The sequence below is a fragment of the Saimiri boliviensis genome, chromosome 5 (genome assembly GCF_048565385.1).
Source record: "Saimiri boliviensis isolate mSaiBol1 chromosome 5, mSaiBol1.pri, whole genome shotgun sequence".
Lineage (NCBI taxonomy): Eukaryota > Metazoa > Chordata > Mammalia > Primates > Cebidae > Saimiri > Saimiri boliviensis.
This window is the reverse complement of record NC_133453.1, coordinates 115,197,105-115,217,129: the sequence shown is the minus strand read 5'-3', so window position 1 is coordinate 115,217,129 and position 20,025 is coordinate 115,197,105. Positions and strand designations below refer to the sequence as shown.

General features: G+C 52.8%; 1 protein-coding gene across 1 annotated transcript in view; it reads left to right on the top strand.

The window, feature by feature from the left end:
- GLI2 (GLI family zinc finger 2) overlaps window positions 1-20,025 on the top strand; it is a 254,979-nt gene that overhangs the window by 175,556 nt on the left and 59,398 nt on the right. The window contains exon 3 of the mRNA XM_010342171.3: window positions 14,512-14,617. Coding sequence (XP_010340473.3) covers window positions 14,512-14,617 — 106 coding nt within the window. The remainder of the gene's footprint in view (window positions 1-14,511; window positions 14,618-20,025) is intronic.

Below are 20,025 nucleotides of genomic sequence, written 5' to 3'. Positions count from 1 at the left end.
CCTCATTTATAAACCCACGCTACAGGTGGGGACAGCAGACTCTTTGTAGGCCTTCGTACAGATTAATTCCATAAGGGACCCGTGACCGAAGTCATAGCTACAGCTCCTCCGTGTAGGGCCAACCGAAGGTGGAGTGAGCCTCAGTCCAGCCATATTTGGGGATTTGGTCCCATGTCCCTCTGAGTTGCCTCCGTGTCCCTGTGCTGTGACATCTTCCTTTTAGCTGTCATATCCCAACCTCGATCCCCCGGGGCATCTGGTCTACCCCTGCCTGTGAGGTCTATGTCCATTCACAACTTAGAAGCTAACAAGCAGTTTGGGGCCTCCCAGTGGTCAGCAGGCCTGAGGCAGGGGTGACAGCAGGGCCCTCAGCCACCTGGTCCCTTGGCAGGGTCTGTAAGGGCTTCTTACCTAATCAAGGGATGGGTTTTAATTTATGCAAATGGGGAGGGATGGTGGCAGGGAGTCACAGACATCCATCACCCCATTTCCTAGCACCAGTCATTCATCAGAGGGGCCTTAAAGATAATACACTTTTTGTTTAAGGCAGTTACTTAATCTTGACAAACTCCTGTGTTAAGCAGGGCTATTATCGGGGCCCATCATTAATCAGCGCAAAACCAAGTGGGTGCTTCTTCTGAACTGCAATCACTCTTGGGGACCCGGGGTGGGCCCTTTGCCATCCTCGCCGCCCTAATTACACAAGCAGCATGCTAACAACCAGCATCCCGCACGTGCCGCAGGGGCGCCAAGCCACAGGCAGGAGAGGGGCCCATTTTTAACGCCAGTCAGGATGTTTTCCGAGCCAGGCAGAATGATCCATGGAGGTTATTAGCAGCCACCAGGAACACAGCTGGGGAAGCAGATAACTCCCCTCCCCTGGGTCCCTCCCGGACTTGCCTCCGACTTTGCTGGGTACCTGGATGCCACTGCATGGCAGACCCATTCGGTTTTAGGGGGTTCCATTTCCTTTTGGAAAGACCACGAATGAAGTGGAAATAATAAGACTGGCCTTGTGTTTCCTGGAAGCTGTTGGTGTTCCAGGATTATATAAGCAGCACTCTTCCACCTCCTTACCGGGGCCTGGGTCGAAGAGCACTGCTCCTTCCCCCATCACACACCTGTGGCCCTTTTCACACCACTGCCCGGCCCAGGCTGCCCTGAGGGGGAGCGGGCACCCAGGAGAACGGGGACTGAGTCAGGCAAAGACTGGGACCTGGGCCTCCCTCTGGCCTCATTTCTTCTTCCTGGTCCTAGAAGAGCTCACACTGCCCCACCCCAGTCCACTCACGGCTGGAATTCGGAGGAATGGGCATGAGGCCCGGCTGTGTCACAGCTTAGCCATTTGACTGACTCAGGGCAAGTTGCTCGACTCTCCGTGCCTCAGTTTCCTCATCTGTAAAAGGGAGATTGTAGTAATAATACCTTCATCAATTGTTACGATGATGACATGACTTAACAAACATGACAAGCTCAGGAAGACACCAGTTCGAAGGGAGCCCTGTGCATTGGCTGTGAGAACCACTTCGGTTTTCAGTGTCCAAGGAAGGACCAGCATGTGGCTGACTCCTGGGACCTGCTCTGTCTCCTACTAGCTGCTGTCCTGTGCAGCAAGGCTTTCTCTTCTCGGTCCTAAATTAGTTCAGACTGACCATCGGTAGCTACTGGCCACCCTTGTTATCCCCGGCTTCTGTTTCCCAGTAGTGGGAGGAGTCACTCATTCATTTATTCATTCATTCACTCACTGGGCACATATTCCTCACCTCCTCCATGCCACGCACTGGGTTGGTTGGTGGTTGACAGGAAATGGTATAGAGGGAGTATCTTCTGCCTGCTGTGGAGGAGGGTGGCAGAAGGAAGGTCCAGGAAGCTTCCTGGAGGCGGCACTGTGGACTGGGGTTGCTGAGGGTGGGCTGAGTTGGCATGATGAGGACAAGGGGGTGTGATGGGGCAGGGTGGGGGCCGGTTGCAGCCTAGGAGGCATGGGGTCTGCAAGACTAACATTTGACCGTGAGGCTGGGAGAGTCTATGGGGCAGAATCTGGAGGGTCCAGAGTGCCAGGCTGGGGCTTTTGACTCCATTCTGCTGGCAATGGCAGGACTTGGGGTCCATCAGCCAGTCACTCAGACCCTCCTGCCAGTCCCCTCTACTGGGGTGTGACTGGACCCACGGAGCAGGGCCTTTGCCCACAGACACCTCAGATGAGAGTGCACAGGCCAGGCTGCTGTTGGGTTGTGGAAGGGCAGCTCTGGTTCCTCCAGCCCCAAAACACATTTGTGTTTGGGAGTTTTCCCCTAGATTTTAGACCCTGTTTATTTTAGAGGAAGTAGACTCCGTCTGCTTTTAATTCACATGCTTAGCTCATCAAAATATTGTTTTGCAAGAGGTTTTTTTGATGTCAGGAAGGCTTTGGAGTGTTTTCCTCCTCTCTTTCTTCTAGTCTTCTGCTAGGAAGCAAGATTCTGGGTACTGCTCGGGGCTGGAGGGTTGGGTCATGAGGCTGCGTTTTTGTTGATGTCAGTTTCTGAACCAACAAAATAGGGGAGCAGGCTTTTCCCACGGACTCGTGGACTGGCCTCCAGTCCTGCTGGTGGACACCATGTCCTAGTAAAGAGAAATACTGTTTCCATCCACCACAGGGTCACTGGTGGGGAGTGTGGGGATCGTGGTAGGAACGGCACGTGCTCCAACCATGGTTCAGTTAACTGGGTCCCGAATCACATGGGCAGGGAGTCAGGCTTCCGGAAGTGTAATGTGGCTTGGCCGGTGTTTCTCCATGGCCCTGCCACGCTGCCCCTCATGATCCCGGCATGGGCTTTGCTTTCTGGGGACCCTCTTATTTGTCGGAAGGTCACAGGAGTCCACACACTCATTCCCACGTTTGGGAACACTCCAAGTTATCAAGTATGCAGCAGGCAGCAATCCAGGGCAAAATCAAGGGAGGTGCTGCTGACCAGTTCTGTGCGGAGAGGTCAAAGGTGTGCAAGGGTCGGGGAGGGAGCCACAGGCTGACTTACTCCCCTGGGTGGGGCACTGGCCTCACTCAAAGAATTGCAAGTAAGTCTCCTACAATCCTGGGAATGCCTGTGAGTTAAATACATGGAAGGGAGGGAGTAAAGGAGGGAAGAAATAATAACTGTTTGGGCCAGGTGCTGTGGCTCATGCCTGTAATCCCAGCACTTTGGGAGGCTGAGGCAGGTGGATCACTTGAGGTCAGGAGTTCAAGACCAGCCTGGTCCACATGATGAAACCCCATCTCTACTAAAAATACAAAAATTAGCTGGTCATGGTGGTAGGCACCTGTAATCCCAGCTGCTTGGGAGGCTGAGGCAGGACAATTGCTTGAACCTGGGAGGCGGAGGTTGCAGTGAGCTGAGATCGCGCCACCACACTCCACCCTGGGCGACAGAGCGAGACTCTATCTCAAAAAAAAAAAAAAAAAAGAAAGAATAACTGTTTGTTCAACAGTCAATTTAAGCTACCAGACAGAAGTTGGTGGGAAGCTAAGATTCTAAAGTGAGAAAGGACTGAGGTTTGGGGAGGTTTCACATCAGCATATTTTGTGTATGGATGGGACTTTAACTAAACTAGATGAGAATTCCAAAGCGGTTGGAAGTCAGTCAGGATAACGCGTTAGGCCTGAGCTGTTCAGTAGGGTAGCCGTGAGCTGTGCATGGCTGAGTGCTTGTGAGGTGGCTGTCCTAGTGGAGATGTGCTGTGAGTGCAGGATAGATGCCAGGTTTTGAAGACGCAGTAGGAATAAAAGCATGTAACACATCTGATTCATAATTTTATACTGGTTCCATATTGAAGTGACAGTATTTTTGATATACTGATTCAATTGTATTATTAAAATAATTGCCTGTTTCTTTTTAGTTTTTTTTAAATGTGGCTCCTAGAAAAATTGTGATAACATATGTGGCCACATTGTATTTCTGTTGGCCCGGGCTGCACTGGATGGGTGGATACCTAGGGAAGATTCTAGTCCCAAGGTAGAGAGTGTTTTAAAGGATCCCTCTGAGTAACATAATTACTGGGACTGATACGGGGCTCCCAGGAAGTGGGCCTTATGGGACCTGCTTGGATGAAGGAGTGGAGAGCGTTTTGTCGTTCACCTGTTGACTATGGAAAGGTAGTCCGGGCCCAGTGCTTGTGTGTTTGTCCAGGTGGCTGATTCCACTACCTGGTTTTAAAGGTTATAGATTGTCTGTGGCCGGCCCTGCCTCAGAATGCAGCCTGGAATAAAGAGGTGCCTTGGCTCAGCCTGGGAAACCACCACCAGTGCCTGGTGGAGAACAAATGACAGCTCTCACTGTCACCTCGAGAGCTGTGTCAGAGTGCAAAACAGGGGCTTAGCACTCTTGGCAGGACGTGAGGCAGGACCTATGAGCCAGATCAGCAAACCTCTTGCTGGGGCTCTGCAGGAAAGGAGCTGGACACTAGGTAAGTACACAGAATAGCAAGTGACACCTTCAGGACCCATGGGGACCAGACAGAGGAGTGGCCTGGTCATCCTCCTGAAAGCGCTAAATGCCCTATGACATGTGAGCTTCCTGGACGGGGACCAGTCAGCATTGCCACTGATGAGCTCCCTGCCAGCTGACGGGGTCACCAGTGTGTGCTGGCAAGTGAGTCTGTAAGGGGCAGCGAGATTTTAGGGGAAAGCCTGAATCCATCCCAGGCCACCCGGACTAGCCCTGGCCTATGAGTCAGTCACCAAGTCCTGTTGATCCTCCTTGAAATGCCTTATACCCATCATTTCTATGTATTACATTGTTCATCCAAGGAGTTAGATTCCCAGCTGATTTGGGTGGAAGACCGGTGCAAGGAGCACTAGGGCCTGGGCACCGTCTCCTCCGTGCTCCTGGGCTGGATTCCTGCTTTCTGCATTGCATTCTGCAAGGTGCCAGGGTCCCTGGGAGCCACTGTCCTCCTAGCTTCAAATCTACTGTGTTTTGTGGTGGGGAGGCCTGCCCACTACTTTTTTAGAAACATTCTGTGGCCAAAACAGAGTTTTCAACCTTAATCAAGGTGGACCGTCCCTATTGTTTCTTCCAGTCCTCAAATTCTCTAATCTGGGACCCCACGTGTCTACCCAGACAGGCGGGGAGCCCACCCCATTCCCTATGATGATGGGGATCCCAAGTGTCCCTCTGGAGCTCACCCCTATCTCTCACCCCTTGCCAAAGAGGCAAGGCCCAGCAGAGGGGTCGTAGGGATGGCCACGCCGGCACCCCTGGGGGCCTGACTGCGTGCCTGGCCCTGCACAAGCTCTTCTCCACTTCACAGTCTCCCTCTGACATGGTCCCTGTCCCTATCCTCATTTTACAGATGGGGGCACAGGAAGGTTCAGTGAGTCAGCAGTGGAGCCAGACTTGGCTGGGGCACTGGCAGCAGCCTCGGCGCTGTCCTCTGGGACACTATGCCGCCTCTTGTGTCTCCTTGTCACCTCAGGGCCACTATTGCAGGGAACAAGCTCCCATGACCGCCTGGCTCCCGAGCGGCAAGGCCCACATGGCACGGGGCCAGATGTGCAGGTCCCTCCGTGTCTCTGCCTGCCCCCGTCGGGAGACCAGTGTCAGGAGTCTGCCCATCGTGGAGTGGCTGTGCTGGCCTCAGCCCAGCATGCTCTCTCTTTCAGCAGCTAATTTGTCAAGTAACACCTCAGCCTGGGGTGGGCAGTGTATGTGGGCAGACCAGCAGAGGCCACGATCCTGCTAGTCTGTGTCTGCAGGGCAGGCCTGATTGCATGAGTGGCCTGGGCCTCAGCCGGCCGATCACCAGCCAGCTCGTGGTGTTGGAATTTCCTGTTTGATTTTAATTCCTCCCCCTACTTTTTTTCCCCCAAGTGAGACAGAAGCACTTTTTAGTTGCATGCTGTGGAGTGGCCATTCAGGATATTATTCTTATTAAATGCTTCCTGTGGGCTGGTGGCTGGGCATCAGGAGGGCCTCTGGAAGTCCCTTGTGCTGTGACTTATTATTGAAAATCGTGGTGCCATTTGCATAAGGCCCTGAAGCTGGCCCTGTCCAGCCCTGGGCAAGGAGGCTTTCCTTGACTCCTGCTCTTTTGGTGCTACCTACCTCTAACGATCAGGCTGGTGGCTTCATCCTCATTGGAGAGCACCTGGTTATCTGGGGTCACGTGGCTGAAGGGCTGGCCTTTGAAAGTGTTAGGATCTCAGAACGGACCAAGGCTCCCTAGCAAGGGGAGGAAGTCCCTGTCAGCTTCTCCCAGCCCTCGGGTACACTTTCATGCTTGTACCATCGAAAAGCTCAGACCCCTGGATGCCTTCCAAACCTGCATTCTCAGTGACACCCAGACCCCTTGCAGCTGCTGCTCAGAAGCCCTGGTAAATGGTCATCAGAATTAAAATGTCACCCCTACTGCTGCCTCTCTGATCTTCTGTGTTGAGTTTCTCCAGCTAGTACAATGCCTGGCAGGCGTACGGACATGAGAAACGATTGCCCCTTCCTTACTGAGCACATGGGAACTACGGAGCCACAACAAGTGTAGAAATGGAAAAGCGCCTCTGAGTCTCCCAGTGTGGTCCTTGGAGCCGCAGCCTCTGCATCACTGACAACCTGTGAGACAGGCCCAGTATCACTGAGGCAGGAGCTCCGGGAACAGGATCCAGCCCCAGCCTGAGAAGCACCCGTGTCAGGGCTTAGTAGGTGCTTCTTCATGTGCCTCTTTTTATGTATATTACATCCTGTATTTCTCTGGAGGACACCAGCAAGAGAGGTTCCTAGTCCTGTATGTATAAGAGAGGCCACGTGCTTTGCACCAGGGCTTACACTTCACTTGGTTCAGTGCCAGGGCACAATTGGATATCCTGGGCTGTCTGCACTGCCCCAAGCCTGAAGAACCTGCCATCCTCCCCTTTCCTTCTGTCTCTGCCAGGTCTGGCCTCTTCCAGGGAGTCTTCCTGGCTGCTCCAGACTTCATGGAAATCTCCTTTTCCTGACTTGGAGGCCACTCGGGCAGTTTGTGCTGCATGGGCCTCGCTGAATCCAGGTCAGGCTCTCCAGCTGTGGCAGTGGCTTACACAGCAGCACCCCTGGGGCACTCCCGGTGGGCGGGAATTGTGCCTCTTGTACTCTGTGGCTTCCAGAACACACGAGCAGCGTCCTGTCCTCTTACACTGACCGATTAGGGGAAGGCTTGGCCTGTAGCAGTGACATGTGGTTGTCACTTCCATTCTCTAGGCTGCGGTTGGCTGCGGATGGAGAACTCTGCCCTGGGTATGGGCAGCTCCGCCATGGATTCCAGAGACAGCTGCAGAGCTGGGCTTGGTGGGGCCTGAAGCCTGTGTATGTCAAGGACATACACAGCCAAGGGGTTATGTGGCTGGTGTGATAAGGAGAGAGGGAGCCCTCCTTTTAAACAGAATTCACGCCGTGTTCACCTGAACTCCCAGACCACCGTGTAGATTCCCTTCCCTGCGTATTTTCTCCGGGCAGCAGACAGGGAAAGAATAGTGGGAAACACCGGAGCTTGGAGTAGCCAGCCTAAGCCTTCTGGGGAAGGCTCATCTGGGAACAGGGGTGGGTGGCCAGCAGGGATTAATTTATAAAAGATCTTTCCTGCAAAGCCATGACTTCTGTCAGTTCTTCCAATCACTCTGTCAAGCAGTGAGTTTGCATGGAGTACACATGTAACAGTGGATGCCACATTTAAATTTCTGTCTGATACATCTCAATATCCCTTATACCGGGATTGGAGGAAACGTTCCCTTCATTACCATAGCACTGGGACCCTTGTCACATCTGCTCAGAGATGGGGAAGGGCACTATCACTAGATTTCTATTCTGTGGACACCATAAATATTCTTTTTTTTTTTTTTTTTTTGGATACGGAGTCTCGTTCTGTCTCCCAGGCTGGAGTGCATTGGCGTGATCTCGGCTCACCGCAACCTCCAGGGTTCAAGTTATTCTCCTGCCTCAGCCTCCTGAGTAGCTGAGATTACAGGCCTGTGCCACCACAACCGGCGAATTTTTATATTTTTAGTAGAGACGAGGTTTCTCCATGTTGGACAGACTGGTCTTGAACTCCTGACCTCAGGTAATCTATCTAGTACAGCCTCCCAAAGTGCTGGGATTACAGGCGTGAGCCCCTGCACCCAGCCCACCACAAATATTCTTCACAGCAGTTGGGTTATTGTCATTCCTGTATTACAGATGACGTAACTGAAGCTTGAAACGCTCATCACTTGGCTAGCAAATGACAGAGGCATGGTTCACACTCAGGTCTGTTTGGATTCATGGCTCAGGTGTGTTCTGCTCCTCTCCCAAGCTCCTTAGACAATGGGGACAGGTGATGCCCTGTAGGACTGTCCTTAGGCTGATGTCGAGGCAGGAGAGAGCTGGACTTCACTCTGACTGTGAAGGTCACCTTGGCTTCCAGCCTGCCCCTCTGCAGCTTTCTTCTTTCCTCTACACTCGCACCTTCTTTTGCCGAAGAGATCAGTGTATGCTGTGCCTGGGTCCTCCCATAAGGAGAAAAGCAACCAGTAAGCCACCTGCACTTCAGTGTGAATTCATTCCCATGACTGTCCCAAGTTCTGTTTGCTTCTAAGAAGATAACACTGTGCTGGATATTACTTAATATGCAAGGAATTCTCAGTTAAAGGAACATGATAAAGTAACCATTAACTGGAGAATCCCAAAGTCCCCCATAGTGAGAAGGAAATCGGAAGTCATGAAGCCCTTCCCCGGTTATCCCAGGGCCATGCCAAGTAAGAATGCCTCCACTTCAGCTCATTGGCGTCCACTCCAGCACACAAGAGTGCCTGATGCACAGTGGGTGCCCTAAGAGTGCTTTGTGAGAGTCCCACAGAGATCGAGGGGCTCCTGGCCTGAAGGCTGTGAAGGTATGTGCGGGCATCTCAGAGGTCACCTGAGTGTGATGGGTGGACAAGTCATGGGCACCTGTGGTCCTGACATGGGGCCTGCCCAGTGAGTGCAGCATGGCTCCTCCTAAGGCGTCTGTCTCCATGTGGATCCACCACTGTCCCCTGGGACTCACCCCCGCAGCATGGGAGCCAATCCCTGAAATCCTCCACAGCAACACTTAGCGTCACTGGGCTTCCCCATCCCGGCCACAGCCAAGGGGCTTAGCGCCCTGGCCTTCAGAACCAAAGGCCTCATGTGCCCTTCCTTGATCCTGGTCATGGATGCTGCTATCGCACTGGCCTCCTACATGGTGACCCTGGAGTGTGGGCCAGTTGCCCAAGAATGATGAAGATCCAGGTCCCAGCCCTGCCATTACCTCCCTTCCCAGCACACAAGCTGCACTGAGATGTGTGTGTGCCGCCTCATCGTAACGGTGATCTGTATCGTGCAAGGCTGGGCCTCACCTTCCCTCCATTGGTGCTGGGCAACTCGGTTTCTCTCTGAAACCCATTTATTCTCCAGTCCAGGCCAGCCTGGTGCATAGCGGCCACGTGCTCCTGAGCTAATTCCCTCCTGCAGTCTTGATGGGAGAGACTGCGGTCACTGGAGACTGGTAACTAGGACTGGACACCCCAGAGGGCCGGGACATCCCCAACACAGGCAGTCTCTCCTGGGAGGTGGCTGCTTTCACCCCGCTGGCCTCTCTGCCATGGAACAGCCCCTCGGACCTCTCTGGGAGCCCAGCCACGGCAGTGCCTCTGCGCTGTGACAACACATGACTTCATCCAACGAGAATTCCTCCAGCTGCTGACAGAGGCTGCCCGGTCAGGTTTCCATGACCCAGTTTTCTCAATTCTTTGTCTGCACTCTGCAGACCCCTGCCTCCTTCTCTCCCCCAGGAATCCACTGGATCATTGCTAATGGGGCATTAACTTGAGCCAGGCTTCCAGGGAAGAGTTGTCCTTGCCCTTCGCTGCCCTCGTCACTGACACAGGGAGACCATTGCATCCAGGACACTGCCCACACCAGTGTCTCCTCACACTGGTGCATTAGCCAGCAAGGAGCATTTGGTGTTGAAACTGCTGCATCGAAAATTCCAGAGTTTTAAAGAAAAAGCCATCACTCGGCCACCCTCAGCTTCTTGGGCTGTTGGGCTTTCTGTGCAGGATCAAAAACAAATGTGCATCTTTCTTCTAGAGGGGAATGGTGATCCACTGAAAATTCCCATCTTAGAGGTTCTTCCTCGGAAACTTAAAAAGAGAGTCATTTCTTTGAAATGGCAGATGGGGTGTGTGTGTCCCTCTGCCGGAAGGACATGCTTAAATTTGGATTTTTTCTTTTACTTGGAAAAAAAAAAAAAAAAAAAAAAAAAAACGTAAAAGCCAACAATGAAAGCCGTGTGTGCAAGTTTCTGGCTCAGGATGCCACTCAAGGCAGCGCCTGTTCTTCCCACGCATCTTTATGTTCCCCGTGGGCCCCTGGAGCCTCTGGAGCCTCTGGATGCAGTGGTTTCTCACCAGAGCTGGAAAGCAGAATTTTCCCCTCCTCAGCCTGGCTGGGGGCTGTGAGCAGAGCACTCACTTCTGAATGTTTCCATCGGGGGGTGTGGGACAATTCGTACTGGCCTGAAAGAGACCACCACTGAGTCAGGGGCAAACTTCATCCCTCAGGTTGCGTGGGTGAAAAGTTGGTCTGTAGAGACTGTGTGCACGTGTGTATGTGTGTGTGTGTTTGCGTTGGGGGGTGCTGGGGTGCCATCCTACTATAACTGGGCTCAGAGGACAGGGGCTGGGGCTGGTATGTCAAGCGGGTTTAGAAGGGCCACTGGGTCAGTCATTATACATATAGGGCCACAAAGATGAGCCAGCACCTGCACCCAGAGCCCCGGTCTGGGCCTGCTCAGGGGGTCCCTCCTGAAGCCTCGGGATGTCACTGGCTGGAATAAGCGAGGCCTTTTGCCTGGGAAGTGGGTAACCATTTACAGATAGCAGCAATGTGCCAGCAGGAAGGGACCTCAGAGCTCCTCTAATCCCTGTTGTATGGGAAGTGTGAGACCCAGAGAAGGGACATAGTTCCCCAAAGTTCCATGGCCACCTAGTGGCAGGGCCAGTCTTGGATTCCTGGGGGATGTGCACCACTGTCCCACAGCACTTGGACAATCCTTGTATGGCATTTCACAAAGTTTTATCAGAGCAGGTGATTACCTGCTCAGGACCTGTCCCCAGGGGCTTGCCAAATGGCTCAGAATAAATCTCAAGATTCTTCCCATGGCCTGGCTAGTATGGTAGGACCCTCTTTCCTGTCTTTCCACCTCCATCCATCCTTCTGTGCCTGGCTAATTATGCTGAAATCACTGAGTTCTCCTGCAACCAGCCCTTGCATTTGTTATTCCCTCTGCCCCAAGCTCCTTCTCTGGGTGGATCCTGAGGTCAAGAGTTTGAGACCAGCCTGGCCAACACAGTGACACCCCATCTCTACTAAAAAGACAAAAATTAGCTGGGTGTGGTGGCAGGCACCTGTAATCCCAGCTACTTGGGAGGCTGAGGTAGGAGAATCCAGGAGGCGGAGGTTGCAGTGAGCCAAGATCGCGCTATTGCACTCCAGCCTGGGCAACAGAACTAGACTCCGTCTCAAAAAAAAACAAAAAAAGAGGGCAACTTACCTCCATGCCTCATCCGTGTCTCCTCTGTTCCCTCTCCCTGGTGGATTTCCTCCTGAGTTTCATCCCCCTCTGACACTATGTCATAAATACATTTTGCTGACTTGTCCAGCACCTGTCTCCCCTCAGTGGGCTGTCTTGTCATCATGACACTGTTCCCAGGCCCTAGAACACTGCCTGCCACATAGCAAGTGCTTGATACAAGGTAGATCATGCATGCATAAATAAATGAGTGAATGAATGTTTCTAGATGACAGCTGTCCATACTTCACAACTGCTGGTGTGAACAGATGTGATCTCCTCTCTGAGGGTGAGCAGAGGAGTCTGGGCAGGACCGTGAGTGCAACTCCTTGCACCTTCCCTGACTAGCTGACTTTATGCACCCCCATCCGTCCTGGAGCAAACACTGTGCTACCGTGTTGGGGCAGCAGTGCTGGGGCTTGTGCATGCTAGGTGCTGGGCTGGGCTGTGTAGGGGAAACAGTGAGACCACCAGTCATTTGCAGCCTGATGGATCATTGCTTTTATGAAAGTAGAGTCACACCATCCTGAGCCTTGATGTTCTTTCCTGAAAAATGGGAATAAGATCAAGATTAATGGTAAAACTAAAGGTGCTGTCAGCAGAGCCCCATGAGGCAGCAGACTGAGACCAGCCCCTGCAGCATCAACCCTGGTGGGCACATTGCCACTCTGCCCTGGCCAACCTCACACATCACTGCCGGGACAGGAGGACCCACGAACACGTGTTTCCAGGTTCCTCCTGGGGATTCCAGGGGGTGAGAGAGGGGTGCAGGTGTGTGGCCTGCACATTCCACGGTGATAGAGGCTCCTGGAGAGCAGCAGAGCTGGTGGGAGATGCCACCTGCAGCCCTGCCTGCCTAGGGAAAAAGAAGACGCTTCCCCTGTAACCTCCACTGCCTCCACCCCAGGAGCCGCCAGAAAACAGAGGGCAGGCCCCGCTGCAGCAGGACTCTGAGGGGCCCTTCCCCAGGCCTCTTTCTGGAAGCCTTAGGCCCCTCCTCCAACACACAACACATGCACATACACACAGTAACACACACAGCACACACATATACACAGCAACATGCAACACATGCATATACACACGTACACAGCAACACATGTACACATACAGCACAGCATATGCACATATATGTAGCAGCACATGCATACAACGTGCATACGTGTATACACAGCAACACACACGTACAGATACACAGCAACATGCACACACATGGAGCAACACATACACACATGCACATAGACACTACACATACACATATAATGTGTGTGCACATAGCAACACATAGCAATATACATGTAGCACACATACACCGCAACACATGCATACACATACAACATAGCATATCCACATACAGCAACACACATCACATGCACCTACACAGCAGCACACATGCACATACACACAGTAGTACACATAAAACACACAAAGACACACACAACAGAGACACCACATACACACTACATGTACTCACACATGCATACACAGCACACGCATACATATAAATACACCACACACACTACACTTAGACACATACCAAACACATGCAAACACACACGCACACACACACAGACACACCCCACGCCATCCTCGGTCTTGTGGGGCAGAGAGGCAGGCTTAGTGCTTCCTGTACTTCACGTTTGCCTGGTAAACCCCTGAAGCTCACAATGTTCCATAGACCTTATAGACCTGAGTGAAGTTTCCTGAATCCTGAATCCTGAGCAGAGCATGTCAGCTCACAGCTGGGGATAGGGTGGGGTGGTCTGGACTCTCGTGGCATTGGGAGACTCCTCTCAGCCTCTGTAGGAGCAAGACCAGGAATGATAGGGCACACAGCGCTGGGTGATGGCCTGTGTGAAGACCAGGAATCCTGGGCTGAAAGCAGCTTCCTGGGGTCGCTGGGGAGACCCAGGAGCTGGTATTTGCCAAGTACTGAGAGCAGACGTGTGGACTGTGTGTGCGCTTGTTAACTAAAGTCAGCTGACCTGTACATACCTATCACAAACCCATCCGCATTTCTGTAAAATATTCAGAAATCCAAACGTAACCCTGCTTCCCGCTGGGCTCAGGCCTTCAGACTGAGGAAGAGTCGACCAAGAAATCCCTACTTCTTAGCCCTTTTCCCAGTATAACTACTTTGTTAAAAGCCTTGTTTTCCTAAAGCCTGTAATTACGTTTGCCTTCAGGGTACCCAGGATTTTTTTTTTTTTAAATAAACAAAGAGCATCCTACAATTATCATGATGATTTGTTGAGGGCAGGCCAAGTTCAGATAGGAGGCTGACTCAGCTCTGGAAACTGACAGGCACGTGCTGGCGTTTTCGATTCTGGGGGCCCCCGACGGCGTTCAGGGGTCAAGAATTAGTGTTAAGAGCTGGAGAACTAACAGATCCACATAGATGTCCGCTTTATGCTGCCAGCAGAACAGGACAGCCGTTGGGTGGGATTTGGCCTTCCCGTGGCTGGCGGCGCCGTCTGGGCCCTGCCTTCACAGATGACTCTAGGTAAACACCTCCAGCCTGTGTGCACTGCAGCATCCGGATGCCGTAACCAGTGCTGCCGGAGCCACACGCAGCCGGGGCCGACATGGGCAGAAGCCGGCGGAGTTGGAGCCTGTCGCTCTGTCAGCCCTGATTTGCGGGCTGAGTCCAGTTTCGTGGCCCTGCCTATAATCTCCCCGAGTTCAAAGAGTGCTTAGCTGCTTGTCTTTGTCAAGAGCGCAGTTGGGGATCTTTTTTGTGGGAGATGTAGGATTCTCGGGCGGACTTTGATTATTTATTCATCCCCCTTCATGGTGTGTGATCGCGCAGGCACCACAGAGCCCCTTGTCCTGGCTGCTCTTGCTATGAAATTCACTGAGCTTTAAAGCCCTTTGAAAGTAGCTTTTTGAGGGAGGGGAAAAGTTTTTGAAGTCCTGTTTCTCTCTCCCACTCTGCAGTGCCGCAGCACCTCTTGCCACCGTTCCATGCGCCCCTACCCATTGACATGCGACACCAGGAGGGAAGGTACCATTACGAGCCTCATTCTGTCCACGGCGTACACGGGTAAGTCCTGCCCTCTGCCTGCTGCTCCTTGAGTGCAATCACCTGCCATGGGGAGGCTGAGCCGGCAGCCTCAGCCACGTCTCCTGCCTCTTTCTTTTGGGGGTTCCTGATCTACATTGTCCTGAGTGGGCAATCACCTTTGGCCCGGGACTCTGTGTGAGCGTGTGGGTGGCTGGCATGGGAACACCAACCACCACCAACCCACGTCACCACTTCGAAGGCTCTGGGCTTCCTTGGTGTATCTCTACATGGTTTGGAGCTCTTTCTTCATCCATGCAGTGGGAATCCTCTCTAGGTCTAAGGCCCTGTATAAGTAAGGTGATCTTAGTATATGTTGTTCCAGCATAATAACTTAGAGCACCCTTTTTCACTCCCTCAAGTGTCCCCTTCTGAATAGTAAAGTATATAGTCACCGTACTTATAAGGACAAGCTCAAAGTGATGCTTTGGGGCCCTTCCTAGTCCCAGCTTTGAGGTCCCCAGGGAGAAGGGGTGGGGTCGCCATGTGGTCTCCACCTGCCTAGCCCTGTCCCCTTCATACCCACCTCGGGCCTCTAAGCCCATGGCTGCTGTCATTTTCGTGGCCTTTAGGACTCAAAGTCTTGGTCCCTGGCTATCCTATCCATCCTTCTTCCAGGAGAGAGTCCCCTCCTTCTCCCAACCCCCAAACTCTCTGCTGCTCCCCACACCTGCCTCCAGGGGAGTACCTGCAAAGGTCAGCCAGCCCCAAGACCCCTCTTGACCCAGCATCTTCATGCCCACACCTCCAGCCCCCTCACCCGTGCATGCTAAGCTGTTGTCTGTGGTTCTGTCCCGTGCCTCTGTGCCTGGTGCCAGCTGCCCGCCCAAAGTGCCTGGAATGTCCCCCTATCAGGCCACCTCCAAGCCTCAACCGAGGAGCCACCTCCTCTGGGGCAGTGTGGTCCTTCATACTGAGTGAAGACTGCTGCTCTTGATCCACAGGATCATCATCCGTTTTTGTACCTGCCTCTCAGCACACTCTGAGCTCTCCTCTCACCTCTGTGTCTCAGCAGCTGATATGAATAGGTGAACAACCAGTGTTTGCTGAGTGGAGAACTCTCCCTGCCTGCCACCTCTGAAGGCACATCCTCCTGCCTCTACCATCTCCCATCCCAATGAAGTCAGTAAGCACCTGCTGAGCCCTCACTGTGCTCACAGCATTGTGCCTGAGCAGGGTCCTGTTTCAGGACACCCACTGCTTCCCCAAGACGGAGCAAACCTGGGACTTTCACTTTCTTTTTAAAACCTTTTTTTTTTTTTAACTTTTAAATCTTTTACTTTGAAATAATTAAGGTCGTACAAAAACAGTTCCAAAATCATAAAGGCTTTCTTGTATACACTCCGCACAGCTCCTCAAATGTTGACATCTTATATAACCCAAGACTGATAGCATGGTGTTCACTCACCCACAGAGCTTATCCAAATTTGGTCAGTTGCCTGCCAGTATCTTTCTTCCCCAGTTCGAGATCCAGTCCTGGACCCCATGTGGCACTTGGCTGTCGAGACTCCCTTCAGCATCTCCGGTCTGGGACACTTCCTTAGTCTGCTTTGTCTTTCGTGACCTTGGCAGTTTTAAAGAGTACTGGCCAGTCACTGTATAAGATGTCTCTGAGTTTGGGTGTGGCTGATGGATGCCGTTGCATGATGGCATTCCGATCATGTGTTTCGGGGCATAAAACTGTAAAAGTGATGTGTGTGCTTTCCAGGCATCCTGTCAGGAGGCAGATGATGTTCACGCTTCTCTTTGCTGGGAATGTCGATTACTTGGTTGTGAGGCTGGCTGCTGCTGGCTTCTCACCTTTAAAGTTGTCCCATTCACAATTAAGCAGTATCTTGTGGGATAATACTTTGCGGATATGGAAATATCCTGTTTCTTATCACATTTCCATCCACTAACTTATACATCCATCAATGCTTCTTGCCAGAAACGGTCATTACTAGTGTTTGTCAAATGACGATCTTCCATTTCTGTCATTCTGTCCACATTTACTGGTTGGAATTCTCCTGTAAGGAAAAGCTGTCCGATCTCGCACATTTCTTGATATCTTTTGCTGTCTGTTGATACGCACGTGGACGCGTGGTTATTTGTGTGATTCTATGGGTTATACTCTATTATTATCACTATTTATTGTGCTGGTCCAGTTGTCCCAGATTTGGACATTTGGGGTCCCTTCAGGTTTTCCTCTGTGTCCTGTTGACATGTTGGGAGCTTTTTATTTTATTTCAATGTGCATGGCTGGTTCTCACTTGACTAGATCTGCCGCAGCGGCCTTGTGTCTGCCGGGTGGGTGTTGGGGTCATTTCCACCCTCTGCTCACCTCCAGGGCCTCTCCACCTTCAGGGGCTGAGACCACAGCCAGAGAAGCCTCTGGAAGGTGCATGTGTTTGGAACTACTTGGGCCACCCAAAAATTGCTTAGTCAGTGGAGCCTGAGAATGCTAGGAGCATCTCGGGAGCTCAGTCCCTGTTGGGAGGGGGTTGCTGTTGCCGATTTCTTGCTCATGAGTCATGTTTGGCTGGTGCGGTGACACAGATCCTTGGACATAGCATGCCTTCCTCAAAGTGCTCCTTGCACAGGGTGTTGGTCAGGAGAGCTGGGCAGTGCTGAGCGCTCCGTGCAGAGAGAGTCCATGCTGGGGGCTTCCCCCTGCAGGTGAATGTCCTGGCTCACATCTCCCTACACACCTGAAGTGTGTTGAGGTACCACCAGAAGTGTAGGAAGGCCCCAACAGTGATGACTGCCATTCCTCATCATAACTGACCTTGTGAACAGGCCCTGCTGTAAATGCTTTCCTGTGTTCAGGCCATTGAATCTTCTCAACAACCCAAAAGAGTCATTGTGTGTTTTTCCATTTTACAAATGAAGGAACAGGAGCAGCACAGAGTGGGTAGCTGACTAACCCTACAGCTCACCCGCTTTAGAAGTTAGAAATCAAGTTCCAACCCCCTGAGCTCAGGCCCTCCACCGCACGCTGGCCTTTCTTATAGGAGCATACGTATGGGCCACAGGTCCCTCTGGCGAGCCCTACTAAGCCCTTCCTGACAGCACCTCAGCCCTTCATTAGGTCACTGCCGGAGTCCAGTGGCTCCCAGACCCCCTGGCCAAGCAGCAGCAGCCCCTGGGAGCCCCTGGGAGTCTGTGGCAGGTAATGCAGATCCTCAGGCCGCAGCCCAGCCCCGTCGAGTCAGAGACACCGGGGGAGGGGCCTGTGTCTATGTGTGCCTCGCCTTGCAGGTAAGGCAGCTGGAGGCTCCGGTGTGAGAGCCCTGGCTGCAGGCAGAGCCCCCGCTGAGAGGGGAGGCCCCCAGTGCTGTCCTTCCCTGAACAGGTAGGAGCCCTGGGAAGGGGCCTGGGTCTTCTCCAGGCTTTCTTATGCTCCAGCTCTGGGTAGGGCCTGCTTCCTTTCCTGTCCAGTGAGGTGGGGTGTGAGCAGAGCACTTGGAGAAGGAGGCCGTGGATGCTGGCAAGCAGCAGGGAGGGGTGGCCCAGCTGGTGACCCACATAGATGACTTTGTCCCTCCTGGCCTGCATGGCTCTTTCACTGGACTGGATTCCTGAAGAGATTTCTAAGGCTGCTGTAACTAATTACCATAAACTCCATGGCTTAAAACAATGCAAACTATCCCCATATTGTTCTGGAGGTCAGAAGTTTGAAATAAATCTTGTGGTGCTTAAAACCAAGGGGTTAGAGGCAGGGTTGGTTCCTTCTGGAGGCTTCAGGGGAGAATCGTTGACGTTTCTAGGTTCTGGAGGTTGCCTACGTTCCTTGGCTCACAGCCCCAACCTAACGCATGTCGCCTTTTCCCCCTTGCTCTGCCCTCACCTCGCCCTCTTCCTGGTCTGTGGGAGTTTCCTCCCCTGCTTCTCTCTTCTAAGGACACCTGCCATTGTCTTTAGGGCCTACCAGGGTAATCCACGTGTGGCTCCCATCTCAAGATCTTTAGGGTAGTTGCATCTCCCAAGTCCCATTTGCCATAGAAGGAAACACAAATGCCAGGGATTGGGGTGTGGACGGACATTGCTGGGGGCCATTATTCAGGTTATTGGGGATCACTGAGCCCCAGTGTGGAGTCTGGCATCAGCCAGTAGAATACAGTAAAGCATATTTCTAATTTGCATGGTTCTGCAGCAGCCCAGACACAGCCCTGGGCCCTGATGTGCTGTACTGGTCAATCTTCCTGATTGCTCTGTGAGATGGGGGTTAAGCTTCATCTTGCAGATGCAGACATTGAGGCTCAGAGGGGCATGGTGACTTCTGTGTGACATCCCTGCAAGGCAGTTACTTCTGTGAGGGCAAGGAGACCAGGCTCTGGGGTGCAGCTCTCCTCCGCAGCCAAGGAGGGGCTGGTTAAGCCCCAGTGATGGGCAGCAGCATGGTGCTCCCAGACACTCCCGTCCCTACCTGGTCCCGCTGGGTGGGCTTCACGTGGCTCCACACTATCCTCAGGACAGTTTGTTCCTGCCAGGCCAAGCAGGGGACACAGCAAGGGCCTCGGGGCTGGCACATACCCTCACCTCCTCCACCCCCAGTGCCCCAGGTGGGAACCAGGACAAAGCCTGTGAGGAAAACGGCCCTGTGGCTCTGGCTTCGATGATGAGTGTGTTCGGAGCCTGGTAGAGCACCCTGATCCATCAAGCCTGCGTTGCAGCCCACTCCTCCCTGCCAGGACCACATGTGTCTAATTATACAAATGTTGCACAGAAAATCAGATGTGGTGTCATTTCATTTCAGTGTCCCCTGAACCTGAGCATCTGCCTGCTGCCCTGGGCTGGTGACCATTTCGTGGGTGCGCCCACCACTCAGTCCTTGCACCTCCTGCTCACCACTGCTCAAGCGCTCAGACTCCCTCCCCGTTCCCTCTCAGGATCCCGATTGCTCCAGGGAGGGCGCATCTTGTGTGTACAGGCTCCAGAGAGGTGTTCCCTGCACTCTCTCATTCCGCCCTGCCCTCTGCCCCTTGGGAGTACCTTGGTCATCACCCAGGAGCCTGCGATGCCAGCTCTCAGCCTGCCAGGCTACCCCCACTGGGACCCATCGCTGAACCCCCTAGCTGTGATTAGCCTGAATTAACTAACCTCAGCTTTCTCATCTGTAGAAGGGCCAGATCTACTGAGACAGCCCCTGAAACCCAGCCTACTGAGTTATTTTGAGAAGGAAACAGGGTAATGTGAGTAAATCATCTAGAACACTTTGGAAACACTCAGTGGATATGAGCAACAGTCATGATCATCGTTGTCCCCACATGCTGATTTGAGAAGGGGACCACGGCAGGCTGGGAGACTGGGTGGCAGAGGCTGGCCACAGTGTGTCCTTGGGAGAGTTGACTGTCCAGGGGCTGCGGCGTAGGAAGGTGGGGGATGGGGCTGAAGGAGTGCCGTGGTGCATG